General features: G+C 36.2%; 1 protein-coding gene across 3 annotated transcripts in view; it reads right to left on the bottom strand.

Annotated features, from left to right (window-relative positions):
• STAG1 (STAG1 cohesin complex component) overlaps window positions 1-20,145 on the bottom strand; it is a 390,900-nt gene that overhangs the window by 230,683 nt on the left and 140,072 nt on the right. For all 3 annotated transcript variants that reach the window (XM_075546879.1, XM_075546878.1, XM_075546877.1), the window contains one exon: window positions 13,888-14,052. In XM_075546879.1, coding sequence (XP_075402994.1) covers window positions 13,888-13,893 — 6 coding nt within the window. In that variant the 5' untranslated portion in view covers window positions 13,894-14,052. The remainder of the gene's footprint in view (window positions 1-13,887; window positions 14,053-20,145) is intronic.

The following is a 20,145-nucleotide window of genomic DNA, read 5'->3' as shown; positions in this document are numbered from 1 at the left end:
CACCACATTTGCTTATTCATCTGCTTTGTCTTCAGCAGTTGTGTCGGGAAGGTGAGCATCATAGAATGCCAATTTAATAGAAGAAAGTATTCTTGCATTGAAGGAGTACTTGAGTGGAGACCCAATGTCCTTCTGCTACCATAATACTAAACCTATAAATATATGCACATAGATCTATTTCCCCATCCTCATACAAAAATATATTTGCATATGTACATGCCTTTATCTAGACCTCTATAAATGCCCTTTGCCTTCCAGCTCTTTCCTCTAGGGTGGGTTGGAAAGGGGGAACTGATTACAAGGATCTACATGTAACCTCCTCCCTGGGGGATGGACAACAGAAAAGTAGGTGAAGAGAGATATCGGACAGGGCAAGATATGACAAAATAATAATTTATAAATTATCAAGGGTTCATGAGGGAGTGGGGAGCGGAGAGCGGAGACTTAAGTGGAGAACAAACGTTTTGAGAATGATCAAGCCAATGAATGTACAAATGCGCTTTATACAACTGATGTATGTATGGATTGTGATAAGAGTTGTATGAGCCCCTAATACAACGATTAAAAAAAAAAATCTCATAGCTTGGGTCAGGTGAATCTTATTCCTGTTTTTCAACACTCTAAAGAGGTCATGTGCAGCAGACTTACCTGATGCAATAAATGTGTCATATAATCTCTTTTAAGTTGCTTCCATGAGTATTGATTCTGGATCCACATTCAATGAAATTTTTGACAATTTTAATATTTTTTCCATTTACATAATGGTTCAATTGTGAGGATTTTGGTCTTTACTCTGAGTTGTAATCCATACTAAAGGCTGCAATCGTTGATTTCCATCAGCAAGTAGTACTTCAATTCCTCCTCACTTTCAGTAAGCAAGGTTATTATCTGCATATCACAGGTTGTTAAAAAGCCTTCCTCCATTCCTGATTTTGCATTTTTATATAATCCAGTTTCTGATTATTTTCTCAGCACACAGATTGAAAAGAAGTATGATGAGAGTATACAACCCTGTCCCAAACTTTTCCTGAGTTTAAATTATGTAGTATGGTCTTGTTTTGTTCCACAACTGCCTCTTGATACAAATCAGGTTATACAAGTTTACTTGGATCCACAATCAAGGCTCATGGAAGCAGCAGTCAATAGATCAAACAATGCACTGCATTAGGTAAAACCCTGTTAAAGAGAAAGTGTTCAAATGCAAGGGTGTTACTTTAAAGAATAAGGTGCTCCAAACCCAAGCTACTGTATTGTCAATCACCATACATGCATGTGACAGCTGGACACAGAATAAGGAGGACTGAAGAATTATTGCATTTGAGTGAAGAAGTTGGTGAAGAATATTCAAAGTACCACATACTGCTAAAAGAACAAACAGATCTGTCCTAGAAGTACAGCTAGAATTCATCTTAAGGGCAAGGATGTAAATTTGTTTCATGTACTTTGGACATGTTGTCTGGAGAAACCAGGCCCTGAATAAGAATATCAAGCATGGTAGAGTGGAGGTATGATGGACTGACACAGTGGACACCATCAATGGGCTCAAACACGAACAATTTTGATTATGGTACAGGATCAAAAAGGATTTCATTATGTTGTACACAGGGTTACTACGAATTGGAACCAACTCAAAGGCAGGTATCTAATAAAAACAAAACCATTACCCAATATGTATATGCAGTTACCAGTATTTCAATGACATGTTAAAATATTGAAATTTATTTAAGTTTCTAATTATGTACTCAAAAATTACTTCTCCAAAGTAACTATTAACCTATCATTTGAAGTTGTACACAGCTCTGAAACTGAATTAGCAGTATATATCTTTTGTCATTAAATAAACTATAGTGTAATTAATTCTAATAAAACAAATGAAATATGAATATCAGCGTTTTAAAAAAACAATTCCCATATAATCACATTATGAGATCAGAGCAAAAGTAAAAATCAAACCCAAGAAATAATCAGAAGTTTAGCAAATAAATATTCTATTAAGTCTTTCTCATACAAATATTCCTAACACATTTCCAAATCAATCGAAAAACACAATTCTTACTCTTCTTTCTCTAATGTGGTTGGAACCTGTATTAAAATAACATAAGCTTGATAAACTGATAATTAAAATATGAATATAACTAATCCAAAAGTTAACAGGCAGTTTAATAGTTCAGCACCTTCTAATGCTTGCACACAACTTAAGAATAAAGCTTTAAGAGATAGTGAGGTGCCACTAAGCTGATTGTGAAGTATCTTGGATTGCGTCCAAATGCCAGCTTAAGATATGCTCAAGATGCTGAATAGTGGCCATGGACCTTACACAATGAAGGACTTTCAAGGTAATCCTGATGAATCTCTTTAAGAGAGCTGAAACAATAGTTGTTACAGATATATACCCTGGTTTCACAAGATATAAATCAGTATATTATAGTTATAACATTAAATAAATTCCATATTATATTTAATACAACTCTCCACCAAGGTTTTGTTTTTTTGGTGGTGGTGGTTGTTCCATAATCTGGTCCCTAGTTCAAATCCCATATTTTGTTTATTTCTTTTTCATATATTTTTAATATAATTAAAAGTTTTATATTAAGAAAATGACCCACTTCACAAGACAATACAACAACAGATTTTACAGAAGAAAACCTTTAAAATAATGGCTGAAGAATAAACACTGCTCTTTCTGGGCTGTCTCAGAAAGAAAAAAAAATGTGATTAGGCTGCTCAAGTAAGATTTCTTTATGAGGAAACTAAAGGGAAATAGAGGAAAGAGCAAGGAGTCAAAGGGCATTTATAGCGGTCTAAATAAAGGTGTGTACATATGTAAATATATTTATATATGATTGGGAAAATAGAGCTATGTACATATATTTATAGGTTTAGTATTAAGGTAGCAGAAGGACCTGGGGCGTAAACTCAAGTACTCCTTCAATGCAAGAACACTTTGTTCTATTAAACTGGCATTCCATGATGCTCACCTTCCCTGACACAATCGCTGAAGACAAATGGATGCATAAGCAAAAGTGGTGAAGAAAGCTGATGGTGCCGGGCTATCAAAAGATATAACGTCAGGAGTCTTAAAGGCCTGAAGGGAAACAAGCGGCTATCTAGCTCAGAAGCAACAAAGCCCACACGGAAGAAGCACACCAGCCTGCATGATCACAAGGTGCCTAAGGGATCAGTTATCAGGCATCAAAAAAAAATCATATCATTGTGTGCTCACCTCCCTGATATGCTCACTGAAGACAAATGGGTCCATGAACAAATGTGGTGAAGAAAGCTGATGGTTCCTGGCTATCAAAAGAGTGTCTGGGGTCTTAAAGGCTTGAAGAAAAACAAGTGGTCATCTAACTCAGAAGCAACAAAGCCCACATGGAAGAAGCACACCCTCCTGTGTGATCACGAGGTGTCGATAGGGTCAGGTATCAGGCATCAAAGAACCAAAAATCATATCATTGTGAATGAAGGGGAGTGTGGAGTAGAGACCCAAAGTCCATCTGTAGACAACTGGACATCCCTTACGGAAGGGATGAGCCCATCAGAGTGTCATATAGCAACAATGAAACATACAACTTTCCTCTAGTTCCTAAATGCTTCCTCCCCTCCACACAGAAAGGAACTGGAAACACAACTAATCTAGGAAGGATGATCCCTTCAGGACCAGTGGTCAGCGTGGCGATACTGGGAGGGTGGAGGGAGGGTGGGTAGAGAGGGCGAACTGATTATAAGGATCTACATATAACCTCCTCTCGGCGGGGCAGACAACAAAAAAGTGGGTAAAGGGAGATATCGGACAGTCTAAGACATAACAAAATAATTATTTATAAACTATCAAGGGTTGATGAGGACGCGGGGAGCAGGGAAGGAGGGGTGGAAATGAGGAGTTGATGCCAGGGGCTTATGGGGAGAGCAAATGTTTGAGAATGATGAGGGCAACGAATGTACAAACGTGGTTTATACAATTGATGAATGTATGGATTATGATGAGTTGTATGAGGTTCCAATAAAATGATTTTTAAAGTGATGTCTTTTTAAGTGAGAAACATGTGATGATGGTATAACTGACACTAAAGACAGATTTCATGTAAGTCCAAATAAATCCAAATTTTTTTCTCATCCAGAGATCACAAAAACTAGTTTTATGGTATTACGATAATGACAATCTTTTTGTAGGCAATAAACTTGAGTAAAAAAATATCTTACACCCAATGTGTAGTCAATTTGATTTCTGAGTACTCTATCTAGAGATTTCTGTATTGCACCAGAAGAAGTCCATGTGAATCGTCATCTTTTATTTTGGTACAAAAAGTTATTTGTGGTGTGATGAAGTCTTTAGTCCTGTGTTTCATTTCTTTCATCAACATCATATTTTCCAACGAGTTTCCTTCCAAAGAGGTAGATGCCACAGATCTTGGTTGCTTAAAATTTAACATATTATCACTTACTTTCCTTTTTGATTCATTTTTAATTTGTTATATTTTTATTATGCTTTCTTTTGGATTCATGTTTTTGTTTTATTCTGGTGTTGTTGGGGGTAGGGGGAAATAAGATTTTCTTTACATTAAATTCAAGATAGGTAACGCTCAGAGACAATAACTAGATTTGTAGTTCCTGAGGATTATGGAAGAGGAAGTTCAAAGGTAATGGAGAAGCTAATAATAATGGGTACAAGAATAAAGAAAATGTTCTAAAATTAATTGTAATCACTGTGTACAGCTCTTTTTAATATGTTTAAACCACCAAATTATATGGAAAATAAATCATATGCCAATAAAAGTGTAAAATAATAAAAATAAAAGCCAACTCACTCCATCAGCATGCTCCCGAAAAAGAATTACTTAGAAGCAGAAAACAGGGGATCTCATTATGATTAAAAAACAGAGCTAAGTATGGAACTTGTCCTTTGCATCCCAAGATTGCTACAAACGGAACATTCTCCAAGAGGCAACTCTGCCATCTAAATTGTGGCAGAGAAGTGGTGGCAACAGAGGCAGCAGCACCAAGAACAGCAAATTTCTGGCTCACAGAGTACTGTTGTTTGCTCTTGTGCAAGAGACTCATTGAGGAGTAGGATGCCTCCAGGTACTTAATTAAGGGAGTTGGCTCCATGGAGCTAGAACTGAACACCTTGAGGCTGAGGCTTATGGCATAGTAGTGTCCCCTTTGGGCATTTATCAGTAGCACTAAAAGATCTTGCAATAATCGCCAAGCAAGAAAGAGACCAAGAGGCCAAGAAAAGCTGAAAAGAGGTGCTCTTGACCAGAAGAACTGTATCTTGAGCATTTCTGACCCTGATTTGTAACCTCCTAACTCCCCTAATAAATCTCAAAATGGTATGGTCTGTGAGTTCTGTATGGCCACTGCAATGAATTTTTGAACCTAGCAGAGCAGTGAAGCGATCCAGGATGCTTGGTGTCAGAATTGGTAAAGAGGGTGAAAACAAGTCTGAATTTCATCACAAAGCAATTTGAGGTGATGTTGAGTTTCATTCTCCTTTACTCTTGTGAAGTCAACGTAGAGCTGAGTAGTGCTGCCCTTCCATTACATAGCCAATAACAATGGCTGCAGGATCTTTGAGAATCAAAGAGAATCAATGAGAATACAGTGAGAATCGTGAGGTTGGTTGTCAACTGTTTTGAGGTGGTAGTAAATTTCTTATCCACAAAGAAATAGCAGGAGGGCCTTACACACCAGAATACTGCACTGCTACAGCTATGGAAGAATAATGCATTTCTAGTCCTCCTCTCAGAGTACTTAGGAGTGCCACGCTCACCAAGAATCTATTGTGAGGTTTCTTCTATGGCATGAAATTGATGCTTAGTAACAAGAGTTTATATTTAGACTTGGTCTTTGGTATCCAAATCATAGATGTCCATCAAGTTCACTCACTAGCACATGGGTATCTGGTTACACGGGTGATCCTTTAAATATATATCATAGTTAGGTTTGTAAAGGCCCTCAACAGCTCAAAGTTCTGCCTACTAGGTCTCACCAGGTTCTATAGACTCCTGTGGTTACACATGTCAATTATTAGGAGGAACATAGAGATGTAGAATTCAGCAGTTCATCTCAATAGTCCACTGCTTAGTACGAGTAGGTCTGCTCTCTTCTTCCTTGGCTCAGACTCAACGTCGATCAGACCAGAAAAATGAAAAAAATGGACAGGTCAAATATATAGTAGAGCTTAGAGCATTGTGAATGCCACTTGAGTGAAAGCATACAACTGTATTGTCCGACAGCTACTTTCTTTCATGAATGCAAAATCGTTTTTGGAAACATCAAAAGGTTAAGCTGTGAAAGTTAACGATTATGTATACTTTATTATAAAAATACTATTATGGAGAGGGGGGGAGAGGGAACTGATAGCAATGATGGGTGTATAACCCACTCGAGGGGAAAGAACAGAGATGTGGATAAAGGGACACATTGGATGGTGTAAGATATGAAAGTTTACTTTATTTTTTTAATTTTAATTTTATTTTATTGGGTGCTCTTACAGCTTTTATCACGATCCATAGATTCATTTTGTAAAACACATCTTTACATACGTTGTCATCTTTTACAAAACATTTTTTTACTTAAGTCCCTTGTATCACCTCCATTTCCCCCCTTCCTCCCTTTCCCACCAGCCCTCTCCCAATCTATAAATTATTCTTTTTTTCCCCTCTCTCCATGTTTTACACCAACTATTGTCACATTTCACCCACCCTTCTGCTGTCAGTCCCCCTATGATGAGGACCACACATCAACCATTGTGATCAGCAGCCCCGCCCCCTCCTCCTTACTCTCCTACTATTGCTGTTCCACTTATTGATCCTAGGTGGTTCATGTGTTCTGGATTCCTTATATTGTTATGAAAGTTTATTAAGGATTCACCAGGGTGGTGGCGGCAGGAGTGGGGGTAATAAAGAGGAACTGAGATGAATGAGCTCAAGTAGAAAGAAAATGTTTTCAAAGGAATGGCAACATCTGTACAACTTCGCTTGATATAATTGATTTATGGATTGTTATAGCAACTCTAAGAGCCGCCACTAAATAAAATAATAATAAAGTAATATACTATTATGGTACAAATGGCTAAGTATTGAATTACTAGCCAAAGGAAGTTCAAACCCACCCAGTGGTGTCTTAGAAGATAAGCCTGCCAAGCTGATTCTAAAAAAAAATTTTTTTTAAATCACAAAAGTTAAGTGTCTTATCAAGCAGTTCTACTATGCACTCCGGTGCTACCATGCATCAGAATCAACTTAAAGCAACTAACCACAACATTAAAGTTTCACTAATTTCATTTACTTGATAATCTATCTACTTCCATAGAAATTACTTATCTGTAAGCTATTATATAGGAGTAAAATAAATTTCAATCTTGTTTAGTGATTTATTATGTTCAGTTTTCCACTTTTCCCTATTGCTTAAGTAAACATAAATGTTTAGCATATTTTATTACACAACTGTAAATCCTGATTCTAGTATCTTGTGCTGTAATGGCTAAAATTATTAAAACATGTCTCTTGTATTAAATATATATTCTTTTATAAGAATTCCAGTACTTATATCTCCTAACTCTGTAAGATTTTACTCCATTCATCTCCAATGCAGAATTTCCTTCCTCAGATGCCTGTGTCATAAAACTTCATGACAGTCAGCAATGTATTTGCTCTCTTCTCTAACATCTTAACATTTCTTTAAAATTAGTCAAAGTTGTCACACAGTCTTCAACCATTTAAATACTTCTTAAAACGATTAAGCTTTAAGCCAATAAACATTCAAAATGGCTATGAACATTTTATTCAGTTTACTCTTTGGTTCTGAAATACCTATTAATTCCTATAAAAGTCAATTCAAACATGAAAGTTAACAAGAAAGATTTTAATACAATTACAGCTACTTTTCTCTTTCTTTGGTACATTCAGAATAATACTTATAACCAGCTACATCTTGAGGGAGAATCCCGATGCATTCAATGTGTAGATTTGATATCCAACCCATTTATAAATCAGCATCACTATATGTCTAACGTTTAATAAGCTCCTCCCTAAGGGAAAGAATATGACTGACCACAGACTATTTCCTAAGACACAGAAAATCATCTTTACAAAGATGAAATCAGTTCATTTCAGTGTCTGCTGTCAAAAAGTGTCTTCTCACATAAACTGTTAAGAGGACACTAAAGTCAAAAGGACTCTTCTTAGCAAAGTATGTAACTATGTATTAACCGATGATTTGCTTAAAATGGAACATCTTTGCCTTCTAAGATTGGAAAGCCCATGAGGGCAAGAATCAGGTAAGTTCAAGTTTTTTTTTTATCCTTCAAAATTAACCCAATATCTAACACTGTCTGCTCCAAATAAAATTTTTTTCTAGAGCATTTTTACCTGTAATTTGGGGTGGGGGGGGGGGAAGAGAGTGGGAAGAAATGCTGATAGATCAAAAAAATTAATTTAAATACTTATTAACTTAGTTGTTAAAGCAAAATAATAACTTTAATTAATTGAAAAGCTCAAATCTTCCAAAATTCAAAATGTATCTGGTGTGATGTATGTGAATGTCAAAACCAAATTATTCCCAAAGTCACCAACCAACATAAAACCTAACTCTTACAAATCTGTCTTCAATGAAGAACACTATATCAATCAACTAGGGATTCACCCTAGATTTATTCTATAAATTATTCCACACCATAATACTTACAGAATCTGTCACCTCTGCATCCTCTCTGACACTGAAAGTTTGACGTTTCATTACTTCTCAATTGAATTTTAATTGAGTTGCAGTTGTTCCCTAATTTCAACCTTACTCTTCCTGTTCTGTCACAACTTTTCTCAATTTTTCCAAAAAGATATTTCAAATACAAAATATGATAATCATGTCACTTAATTGCTATGACATGAGTAACAAACTGAAAGCATTCAATGTTCAGTCTAGCTTCTCTCTTAGTTCTATTTTACTTGACTATCTGATGCCCTCTTCTACTGTATAATTCCAACCCATCAGTGATCACAAGTTCCAGCCACACTTGTAAACTTTTCATGATCCCATGGTCAAAGAAGGCCTTTGTGCATTTTCAGTGTATCTCTCACCTTCTTTTAAAAAAAAATGATTTTGTTGGGGGCTCATACAACTCTTATCACAATCCATACATACATTCATTGTATCAAGCACATTTGTACATTTGTTGCCATCCTCATGTTCAAAATATATTCTTTCTACTTGAGCCGTGGTATCAGCTCATTTTTAACCCTCCCTCTCCCACGCTCCCTCCCTAATGAACCCTGGATAATTTATAAATTATTATTATTTTGTCATGCCTTACACTGTCCATTATCTCCCTTCCACCACTTTTCTGTTGTCTGTCCCCAAGGAGGGTGTTATATGAAGATCTTTGTAATCAGCTCTCCCTTTCTAAGCCCCCTTCTCCTCCTATCACTACTTTCATTATTGGTCCTGAGGGGATTTTCTATCCTAGATTCCCTGTTTCCAGTTCTTATCAGTACCAGTGTACATCCTCCGGTCTAGCTGGATTTGTAAGGAAGAATTGGAATCATGATAGTGGAGAGGAGGAAGCATTAAAGAACTAGAGGTAAGTTGTATGTTTTATCGTTGCCATTCATCGTCTCCTCCCCACAACCCTTCTATAAAGGGATGTCCAGTTGCTTACAGATGGGCTTTGGGTCTCTACTCCGCATTTCCCCTATTTCACAATGGTATGATTTTTTGTTTTGTTTTTTTGATGCCTAATAACTGATCCCTTCAACACCTCATGATCACACAGGCTGATGTGCTTCTTCCATGTGGGCTTTGTTGCTTCTCAGCTGCTTTGTTTATCTTCAAGCCTTTAAACCCCAGATGCTGTATCTTTTGATAGCCGAAAACTATCAGCTTTCTTCACCATATTTGTTTATGCACCCATTTTGTCTTCAGTGATTGTGTCGGGAAGCTGTGCATCACAGAATGCTGGGTTATGAGAACAAAGTGTTCTTGTGTTGAGAGAGAACTTGAGTAGTGGCCCAATATCTGTCTGCTACTTTAATACTTAACATATAAATATATGTACATAGATCTATTTCCCTATCATTATAAATATTACACATACAAGCCTGTACTTAGACCTTTATAAATGTCTTTTGCCTCCTACTTCTTTCCTCTATTTCATTTTACTTTCTTCTTGTTCCACTATCAGGCTCAGCCTTCATTCTGGTTTCAGTAGTTCCTCTCAGCTCTATAGCCCTTGATCAAACCCCACTAGGCATCCTATGCTCTTATCACCTTGATTTTAGATCACTGGTTGTTTCCTTCTCCCTGCGTTAGTTGACAGCCCCTTCCTTTGCCCCACCTTCCCCTGTCCTTCTACTGCCACTGAATCCAGAAGACTTTCCACCCACTGGCCTGTCATCTTCCTGCATTTGCATGTGTTGTGTCTGTCTGATGAGGAATTTATACATTGGTATTGGACACATGGGCTAATATTGGACTTATGAACATGATCTGGACTGGGATGGGTGTTGTCTCAAATCGCTTTCTTATACACGAGTCTCGTGGGATTAGTTTCTCTGGTCTCTCCATTTCTTAAATTTGTCCATATGGAACTACAGCTCTCATGCACTCACTACCATAAAGTTGATGCCAACACACAGGGACCCTATAGTACAGACTATAACAGCCCCTGTGGGTTTCTTAGACTGTAACTCTTTACAGGAATTGAAAGCTTAATCTTTCTCCCATGCAGCGCATAATGATCTTGAATAGCTGACTCTGGTTAGCAGTCCAATTTATAACCAATACACTACCATGGCTCAGCTCTACTTCACATATTTTACTACTTAAGTGTATACTATGCTATTGCTCTAGTATCTTGTTTATACCTATTTTTAAGTGTTTCTTCTCTTTTTTTAAATTGCAAGCAAAGCACCAACAAATATACATTTAAAAAAATTAAAAAATCAAACACACTTTACAGGCTTGTTATAAGCATGTCCAAGCATTACTCTAGAGCAGTGGTTCTCAACCTTCCTAATGCTGTGACCCTGTAATACAGTTCCTCATGTTGTGGTGATCCCAACCATAAAATTATTTTCATTGCTACTTCATATCTGTAATCTTGCTACTGTTATGAATTGGGCAACACCTGAGAAAGGGTCATTTGACAAGCAAAGGGCTTGTGACCCACAGATTGAGAACCGCTGCTCTAGAGGTTAAATACATCAAGTAATTGAATTCATTTAATTCTGTGATTATATTCACTAAAAACAAGGTAATATTCACTCAATATTTACCAAATTAATGAAAATTAGATCATAAATATTCCATTTACTTGATATTATTAAAATTTTGTTCCTAGCAGTTATGCATATTTATATTCCCAATAGGCAGTGCTCTCAGATAGCAGGGGTGATACATTGAGAACTAATGTGTTCCTGATGCAAGCCATATTATTTTTAATCTCCTCATATGCATGTGTAATGGGCCACTGAATAAAGAAGAATGAAGAATGGATACATTTGAATTACGATGCTGGAGACTACTACTGAAAATACATAAAACTGACCGGGGGAATCAAAAAAAGGACAGCTATCAATGAAATGGACTGAGACAGTGGCTATAACAGTGGGCTCAGACATACAAAACAATTGTGAGGATGGCACAGGGCCATGAATCAGTCTATTTTGCATAGGATCTCTAAAGAGTCAGAGCCCACTTGATGGCACCTAACAACTTGCTACATTAGTACAGACTGGATCTCTATCTTTGATAGCCTTTAAATGAGGTTCTAGTCTATTATTATACAAAGTAGCACCCTTTTAAGTATTATAGAATTTAATTAATAAATACACTGCAAGAATAAGCATGCACTGGGCCCCAAGATAACTTGAGATAGATCAACTCAAACATAAGTATTAAAACGGCAATAGTTACCAGTTGCTTTCATCAACCTCCTTTATGAAAATAATCATGTTAACCTCTAGTTAGTTTCATGTAATAAGCTTTACTCTGTTACTCTCGTATTTTTCCTGAATCGTTTTAGAAGAATCAAATCCGTGCCAACAAGGACCTACTTCTGTATGTTGTTTGTCACTCAGATGATTTTGTTTTATAATACATATGTAACTTATTGTTTTTAAATGCTTAGTGATATATTTGTACTCTCTAACACTTTATCTTTTATTTTATGTTTAAAACGAGGATGTGATAGTGAAAATACTGTCATTTTCAATGCACCCTTCACACATAAAATATACAGTTCTATCTGAATAAAGTTAAAACAAAACACTATACTTGCAATATTGAAGAACAGTTTTAAAATTTTAAACAAAAAATTCTACTTCTATTTCATGATCATGTTTCCTACATGTGGGAAGCAATTACATATAAAAGCAATATTTTACAGCTGTTCACAATACTTTTATCAATGTGAAAGAGAATGATGAAATTATCAATATTAATGGTTAAACTTATTGCAGAAAGCCTAGAAATATGCTCTTGTAAATATTAAATCCATTGCCATCTACTCAATTTCTACTCATAGTGATCCCATACTACTGAATGTAATTGCTATATAGTTTTTTATAGGCTGTAAATGTTTACAAAAGCAGAGCAATTCCCCTGCAGGGGTAGCAAATTACTTAGTGTGCTGTTCTGGACAAAATATCTAATTCCCACCAACGAAATTTGTCCTGGCTGGGTCTGCAAAGAGGGTGGGGGAAGATACTAATATGATCCACCTGTCAATAACTGTGAATAGGATTTCCTCAAATGCCATCCAGTCCTATGACAAACAGTGGGGGATCTCATTACCAGCAAGAGCCATGAGTCGGGTGTTCTCTGAACCTGACATCCATCCCTTCACAGTGAACATCCTGGATTCCGAAAACAGGTATAGCACCATAGGAGCAACAGCAGGACAGTGAGCCAGAGTTGGAACTGAGTCATGGGCTGCCTAACCCCTAGAGCTAGTAAAGCTGAGTGTTTCTGAGCTTGGAGCTGGCTTGTGGAATGGGGTGCCTCTGGCAGCTCGGCTTGCTGACCTATGATATGTTAACTGAATGGGTATAGGCTTACAGGGTAGAAGTTAACAGCCAAACAATATGTCTCTTTGGAAATTTATTAGCAATACTGAAAGAACTTAGTGATATATCCTGATAAACAACCAAACCCTGGGCAGATTCTCAGTGGCCTTACAATTTTGTTAACTCCCTTAATAAATTCTTTCATCGTGAATTTTGTATGTGACTTCTGTATAGCCATTGCAATAGATATTAGTACCTGGAGATCAAGTAGAGAATACTAAGTAAGATAACACAAATTGGTGTCAGGAGTGGGAGTCATTGTAATAGCTCCAAACTCAGTGAAGGATGAGGTTTTTTAAGAGAAAGATATACTGGTACAGTTTTTTTTAAGAGTAATAAAGTATTTATAACAACAGCTTAAAAATACCTTTAAGCAAAATAATTCTCTCTACTACTATATATTGAACAAATATGTGGAGATATAAACATGAATAAATTAATTTCAAAATGGTGAAAATAATGTAAAGATCCATTAAAGGAACTATGAAGCAATTAAGGTTTTTCCTAATTCACTAATATTACATTACTTCAAATAGTCTATATAATGTTACTTATATAAAATCAAATAAACATATATACTACTAAAGCAAATTTTAAAAAGCCATCTGGGTAGCTCCTATTTTGTACAACTCATTTTATATAACACAATTTACTGTAAAGTTTATTTAACTTAAAAGAAAACGTTTTCCTGAAATACATTATAAGAGCAAATAAACGCGCTGATTATATACTCAATGACCACATATAAAATTCCAATAGATAGACTAATGGGTTCTACTGGATTATATTGCCTTTTACACAAAATAAAACGGTAAAAACTTACCTGCATTGCACTTTTCCCCAGTTTCACCACTTCGAATAATGTAACAGGCTCTCCTTCACCATTTTGTTGAGGGTGCCCATTAGCTCTTCCACGGCCTGTTCCTCTAATTCCAGCTTCAATTCTGCTCTTCTCACCTGGAGATTTCCGTGGCTTCTTATTTGTAGACTGAAATAAAGGTTGTTTTAAAAAAATGTAATTAAATACAAGCTTACTTTGCTATATTCAAAATTAATCTGTATCCTCTCATGAAAAACATTTAAATACTAGTATCCAAATACAATAAAACCTATTTCAACTGACTCAATGCAAACTCAAAGTGACCCTACATAGAGGTTTATGAGACAAGTTTTTCAGGAAGCATCCGGCTTCCTCTTTCTTTAGTAAAGGGCTTGTCGATTTGAACTTCTGACATTGAGGTAAGCAGCCCAACGCCTAAACCCAGATGCCACCAGCGCTCCTTCGGGTATTATTAAATACAGAAGTAATTCCTCACACTACTCCCCTCAAAAAAGAGGCTTTACAATGTGTTTTCAGTAATGAAAGACAGTAGCATTTCCCCAACAGCTTTCCAAGGTTTACATTTTTACAGGAACAGATAGCCACAATTTTCTCTCAGAGCTCTCCCTTAGGCACTGCATCATCAAGGGTCCTTCTATGCAGCTTAAGTTCTTTAGTCTCCATAGCCTTCCTCCATTCAGGATTAGAAGAAAAAAAACAGTAGCTACTTATCTATCTGTGCCTCACATTCAGAGCTTAGAGCAATTTAAAAAATAAATTGGGAAGACATAGTATTAACTACTATAAAATTTAATTTAGACAGAAATTCATTTCGTAATTGTTGCTTCACCAGTCACACCAATGACATCATATTGATAAATGTAACTGACAGTTTGTGAAACATTAACAGACCACAAAATTCCTTCCTGTTATTAATATATTGCTCCAAACCTTCAAATTCCCCCGTATTTGTCCTTTGTGACTGGGAGGCAGAGCCCTGCAAACAGCTCTGTTATGATACCACAGTAGGGAGGAGCTTTGTTTCTGGTTCCAGTATCTGTTCATTTTATAGTATTTTTTTACTTTTGGAGGGGATTAACAAATTTATAAGCAATTTTTAAAATATGCATTTACAGATGAGTTTACCATTCAGCTTCTTTTTATTCTTAAACACATTTTTTAACTGTTCTGAAATTACAATAAACCACAAAGGTCATACAAAGAGTCCATATCCATTATGTCACCTACCTACACTATTAACATCTCACACTGGTGTCACAGCTGTTGAAATTATTAAATAGATATTACTAAAATTAAACTCAAATCTACATACTATTCAGATTTCCTCCCTTTTGCCTACAAACATCTTTCTATTTCTTAACTCTGCTGTTACAATTAGTTGTCGTTGCTCCTTAAATTGCTCTTGGATATGACAGCTATCTGGCTGTCATCAGCTGCTATTTTTCGGTTGTTGCTGTTCAATTCCAGCATATATGCAGAGCAATATCAAACTGTTAAACCATATCCACAAGGAAAACTAGATTAAAGCACTCATGTACTGATTTTTGTTGGGGTTTTTTAGGTGTGGTTCTCACCCCCTTAGCCTTACAGAATTATTTCTAGAGTTATTTATGTTGGCACCCCTTTCTCCAATTTGTAATGCATTATACTTCTACCTTGGGGATCCCTAAGCTTGTAGGGGAGGACACAAAAGGTCTTTGCGGTGAGTGCAGTTGTAACAATTTTGATAAATGCATAGTGCCACATAACTGTAATAAATATAGTACCACAAACAACAATCTGAAAGCCTTAAAAAAATCTTATACTTCATCTACACACCTCTTGCATTCTTCCCGATTCCTTGGGAATCAATTATAGTTTCTATAATTTTGTCTTTTTTTCCACAGGATAAAATACATTTATGATTCAGTCATATCTGTGTGTTGAACTGCTCATTTCTATTACTGAATAATACTCCATTATATGAAACGTAGAACTCTTTACTTAATTATTCATCTAATAAAGATATCTTGGTCACTAGCTTTTAAAGATTATCAATAAGGCTTATGGAAACATTAAGGTGGCCTGATGACACAGTAGGTTAAGCACTGGGCTGGTAACTGCAAGGTGAAGAGTTCAAAAATAAACAACTGCTCTACGTAAGAGTTACAGTCTCAGGAAACCCAGGGGCAGTTCTACCCTGTTCTATAGGGTCCTATGGGTCACTATTGAGTTGGAATTGACTCACTGGCAGTGAACTTTTGTTTTCTACAAACATTTGTATATAGGTTTTTCTGTCAACCTAAGTTTTCAAATTAGTTATATATAATTCTAGGGTCACACTGCTGAACATAAGACTATGTATTCCTTTTATAAGAAAATGCCACAGTCTTCCATCGTGCCAATACCATTTTGCATCCCCGTCAACAAAGAATTCTTGTTGCTTTGCATGCTGGAACTGTCAGCTCACCCACCACTACCACCCCCCACCCCCACCTCAACCATTCTAATAAGGATCATTTCATTAATGTGTAGTTACATAGTATGTGTAGTTAAATTCTTTGATGTTTTAATTAGTGATTTTTATATGGCAAAGTGTTAGTGGTCATCTAATATTTTTCATTAAATTTTCTCCACTCAGATTACTGAGAAGGATTCGATCTCTTGACTAGACCCAAAAAGATTCTCTATAGTTGTAATATGGCAGCCAGTAACATTAAGTAATAAAATTGAGTATCTATAATGTAACTAGTTATATACTCTCAGATGTGAAGCCACAAGACTGTGAGGATATACAATAAAAAGGGCATATAAAATATTTTGGACACTTTGAGTTAAATAATATATTAATCCTACCTATTTCTTAATTCTTACTGAAAATTTTTAAAATTTAAATTATTCAACTCACACTGTAATTTCTGTTGGATAGCTACTGTATTCAATATAGCCATAATAACCCTTTTAACATAACACAAACTTGTTTCCATAACTTCCTTGTTTCATAACTGACCTCAATTACACTGTCATTATTAATCAGGTTAAAAGTCCAAGCTCTTTGGCTTGGCAAGTAAGGCTTTCAGTTACTACCTACTCCATAATCTACCATACCAGAGCTCTCCTTACATGCTACAATCGTAGCAGCATATCAATCAATTAAAATATGGCTGAGAGAGGGTGAGTGCAGAGTGGGGACCCAACGCCCAACTGCAGGCAACTGGTCATCCCCTTAGTGAAGGGTCACCGGGAGGAGATGAGCCAGTCAGGGTGCAGAGTAGCAACAGTGAAACATACAAGTTTCCTCTAGGTTCCTAAATGCTACTCCCATCCCACCCCTAACTATTATGATCCCAATTCTACCTTACAAATCTGACTAGACCAGAGGATGTACACTGGTACCGACAGGAACTAGAAATGCAGGGAATCCAAGATGGATGATCCCTTCTCACCAGTGGTGAGAGTGGTGATACCTACTGGCAGGGTGGGGTAGAAAGGGGGAACCAATTACAAAGATCTACATATTACCTCCTCTCTTTTCACCACAGAAAAGTGGGAGAAGGGAGACATAGGACAGTGTAAGATATGACAAAATAATAATTTATAAATTATCAAGGGTTCATGAGGAAGGGGAAAGCGGGGTGGGAGGGGGGAAAATAAGGAGCTGATGACTGGGGCTTATGTGGAGAGCAAATGAGAATGATGAGGGCAACGAATGTACAAATGTTCTTTATACAATTGATGTATATATGGATTGTGATAAGAGTTGTCTGAGAACCCAATAAAATGATTCTTAAAAAATGCGTGAGCGGGGATTGATGAGTGGTTTAAAATTTAAATGCAGAACTAATGGTCTGAAATGTAAATCTTCCCAACTGATTTTTTTTAAGTATCTATTCAACATGGTTTAGTTGACGTCTAGATCCTAGCCCTTCTTAACAAAACTTCACTTTTCATTCATTCTTCAGTTTAACAGGTAGGTTGTCCTAGACAGTCAGCTTGTTTTTATCAAGTTGCTCAAAATTCAAAAGGTAATAAAAGACAATGAAAACTTATCTTCCTACCCCTGTCCTGTCCTTAAGTCACCAACTTCCTTTTCTAAAAACAATCAATATCCACTTCCAGAGACACTGAAACATATAAAACCAAATACATATGCTTTGTTATATATATGTAGCATATATGTAACATGAAGTAAAGTTCATGAATAAAGGGGAGGTAAGCTAGAATTTTCACAACTGAAGAGGAGGCTTTTAGTATTAGTTAGGAGTGTTAAGAACTTAAAATTCCATTTGATCAACCTTGAGCTTGTCTATATTTTCCTACTATAGATCCACCAAGTAATAATACAAAATAAAGAGGAAGAAACACAAAAACAACAAGTTATAGCCAGAAAGACTTCCCTTAACAATAAAGAATGTAGCAATGTGAAGATACAACAGGATACAAATAATCACTGGGTTCTACTTGAGGAGAACAATTTTGCAATCCTAAGAATAATGCTCTACAACTGTCTATTCTACTTAAATCACAGGATTTTGTTTTGAGGTTGGTGTGATTTGGGGGGAGGACATTTTAAAAATCAAGAATGATGACAGTTATTTCAGAGGGTAATAAAGTAGACCAGTACTAATAGGGGGTTGATGAACACTCATTGTGACTCCACATCTGACAGGGTAGAATTATGCGGTTGTTCAAAATATGAAGAGCAAAACACCAACCAATTCAATAGTTTCTACCCTTAAAATACAGTGGCACTGATCATATTTTTCAAGTCCAGTGACCATTCTCGCCTTTTTTACTCATCTCCCACTTGTTTACTGTATTATCTAATCTCGAGTTCCTGTCAACCTAAATGCATAGTTGTCAAAAGAGTGTAATGCACAAAGAAGACACATTTTACTACTCAAGCTATACAACAATTTGATTTTAAGAGACTGTTTAAGGTTATCTCTGGGCAATAGTTGCATGGGTCATCCACCTTAGCTACAGAAAATCCATGAGAATTCCCCCTTTCGATCACCTTAGGCAAAATAATCAAGTTCTTCTGGTCTCATGGCAAAGAAAGCAATTAGCCACATATTACATATTCTCCTCCTTTTCCAGACCCTCCTTATTCCTGTTATAGACGCAAATTGTTGTGCCTTGAATAGCCACTAGCAAGTTTTTAAAACCCCAGGTATTTCTAAGACTTTCAAGATCACAGAAGCACTAATGATATTACCAAGGCAATTAACTGGGGATGTTTATGAAACCATGACCCTAAACTTCCAAACCAGAAACCAGGAATTTTTGATTGTGCATAAGCAGCCTCAACAATGATATAAATATATGCTATACAATTTTTCCCAATTACCTTTTTATAGGTGTACAGCCTACTGAAAATTACAATGTTCTCTATGCACTTGCCTTTTTTCTTTTCTGTTTCATAAGAGTGAAGTGAGGCAGTATTTGTCTTTTGTGACTAGTTCACTCAGCATGATGTCTTTGTGTTCTATCGCTATTGCAGCGTGTATTAGGACTCCATTCTTCTACTGGTTAAGTAGGATCCCCTTCGCTCTATGTATGCACATTTTAAATATCCATATAACTATTGATGAGCATTTAGGCGGATTCCACATTTTAGCTGTTGTGAAGAGTGGATTAAAAGATGATTAAAAAATTTTTTTCACAAACTTTTGAGGCACCTTTCTACATCAAGATGTGAAATTGAACAGTCTTAGGTTTATATCTATCTATCTGAATAGGTGGTTTTCAAGCTTCCTGATGCCGCGACCCTTTAATACAGTTCTTCATGTTGTGGTGAATCCCCCCCAACCACAAAATTATTTTTGTTGCAATTTCATTACTGTAATTTTGATACTGTTATAAATCGGGCTACCACTGTGAAAGAGTTGTTCGACCCCCAAAGAGATTGCAACCCAGAGATTCAGAACCACTGATCTAAATGAGCCACGACACTCTTTTCAAATGTCTCTTCCTAACCTCTGCCCATTTCATGACCAGATTGCTTGTCCTTTTTTTTTAAAAAAAACTTTTTTTATTGTGATTTCGGTAATGGTCCACAAAGTGGATCATCAGTTTTACATTTAACAAGCCATGCACATTTTGTTTCAGAACATCTATTGTAATTTCCTAAATGCAACATCACTTATCCAACTTTATCCTGTTTATTTATTCATTCCTTTCTTTCCTTACTTTTTTGCATTTTGTCCTTGAGAAAACACTGCCCTTTGATTTTTTAAGTTTCTTGTCTTTTTGATGTTA

The sequence above is a fragment of the Tenrec ecaudatus genome, chromosome 4 (genome assembly GCF_050624435.1).
Source record: "Tenrec ecaudatus isolate mTenEca1 chromosome 4, mTenEca1.hap1, whole genome shotgun sequence".
In the NCBI taxonomy this organism is placed as follows: domain Eukaryota; kingdom Metazoa; phylum Chordata; class Mammalia; order Afrosoricida; family Tenrecidae; genus Tenrec; species Tenrec ecaudatus.
This window is presented reverse-complemented; position numbering and strand designations above follow the sequence as displayed.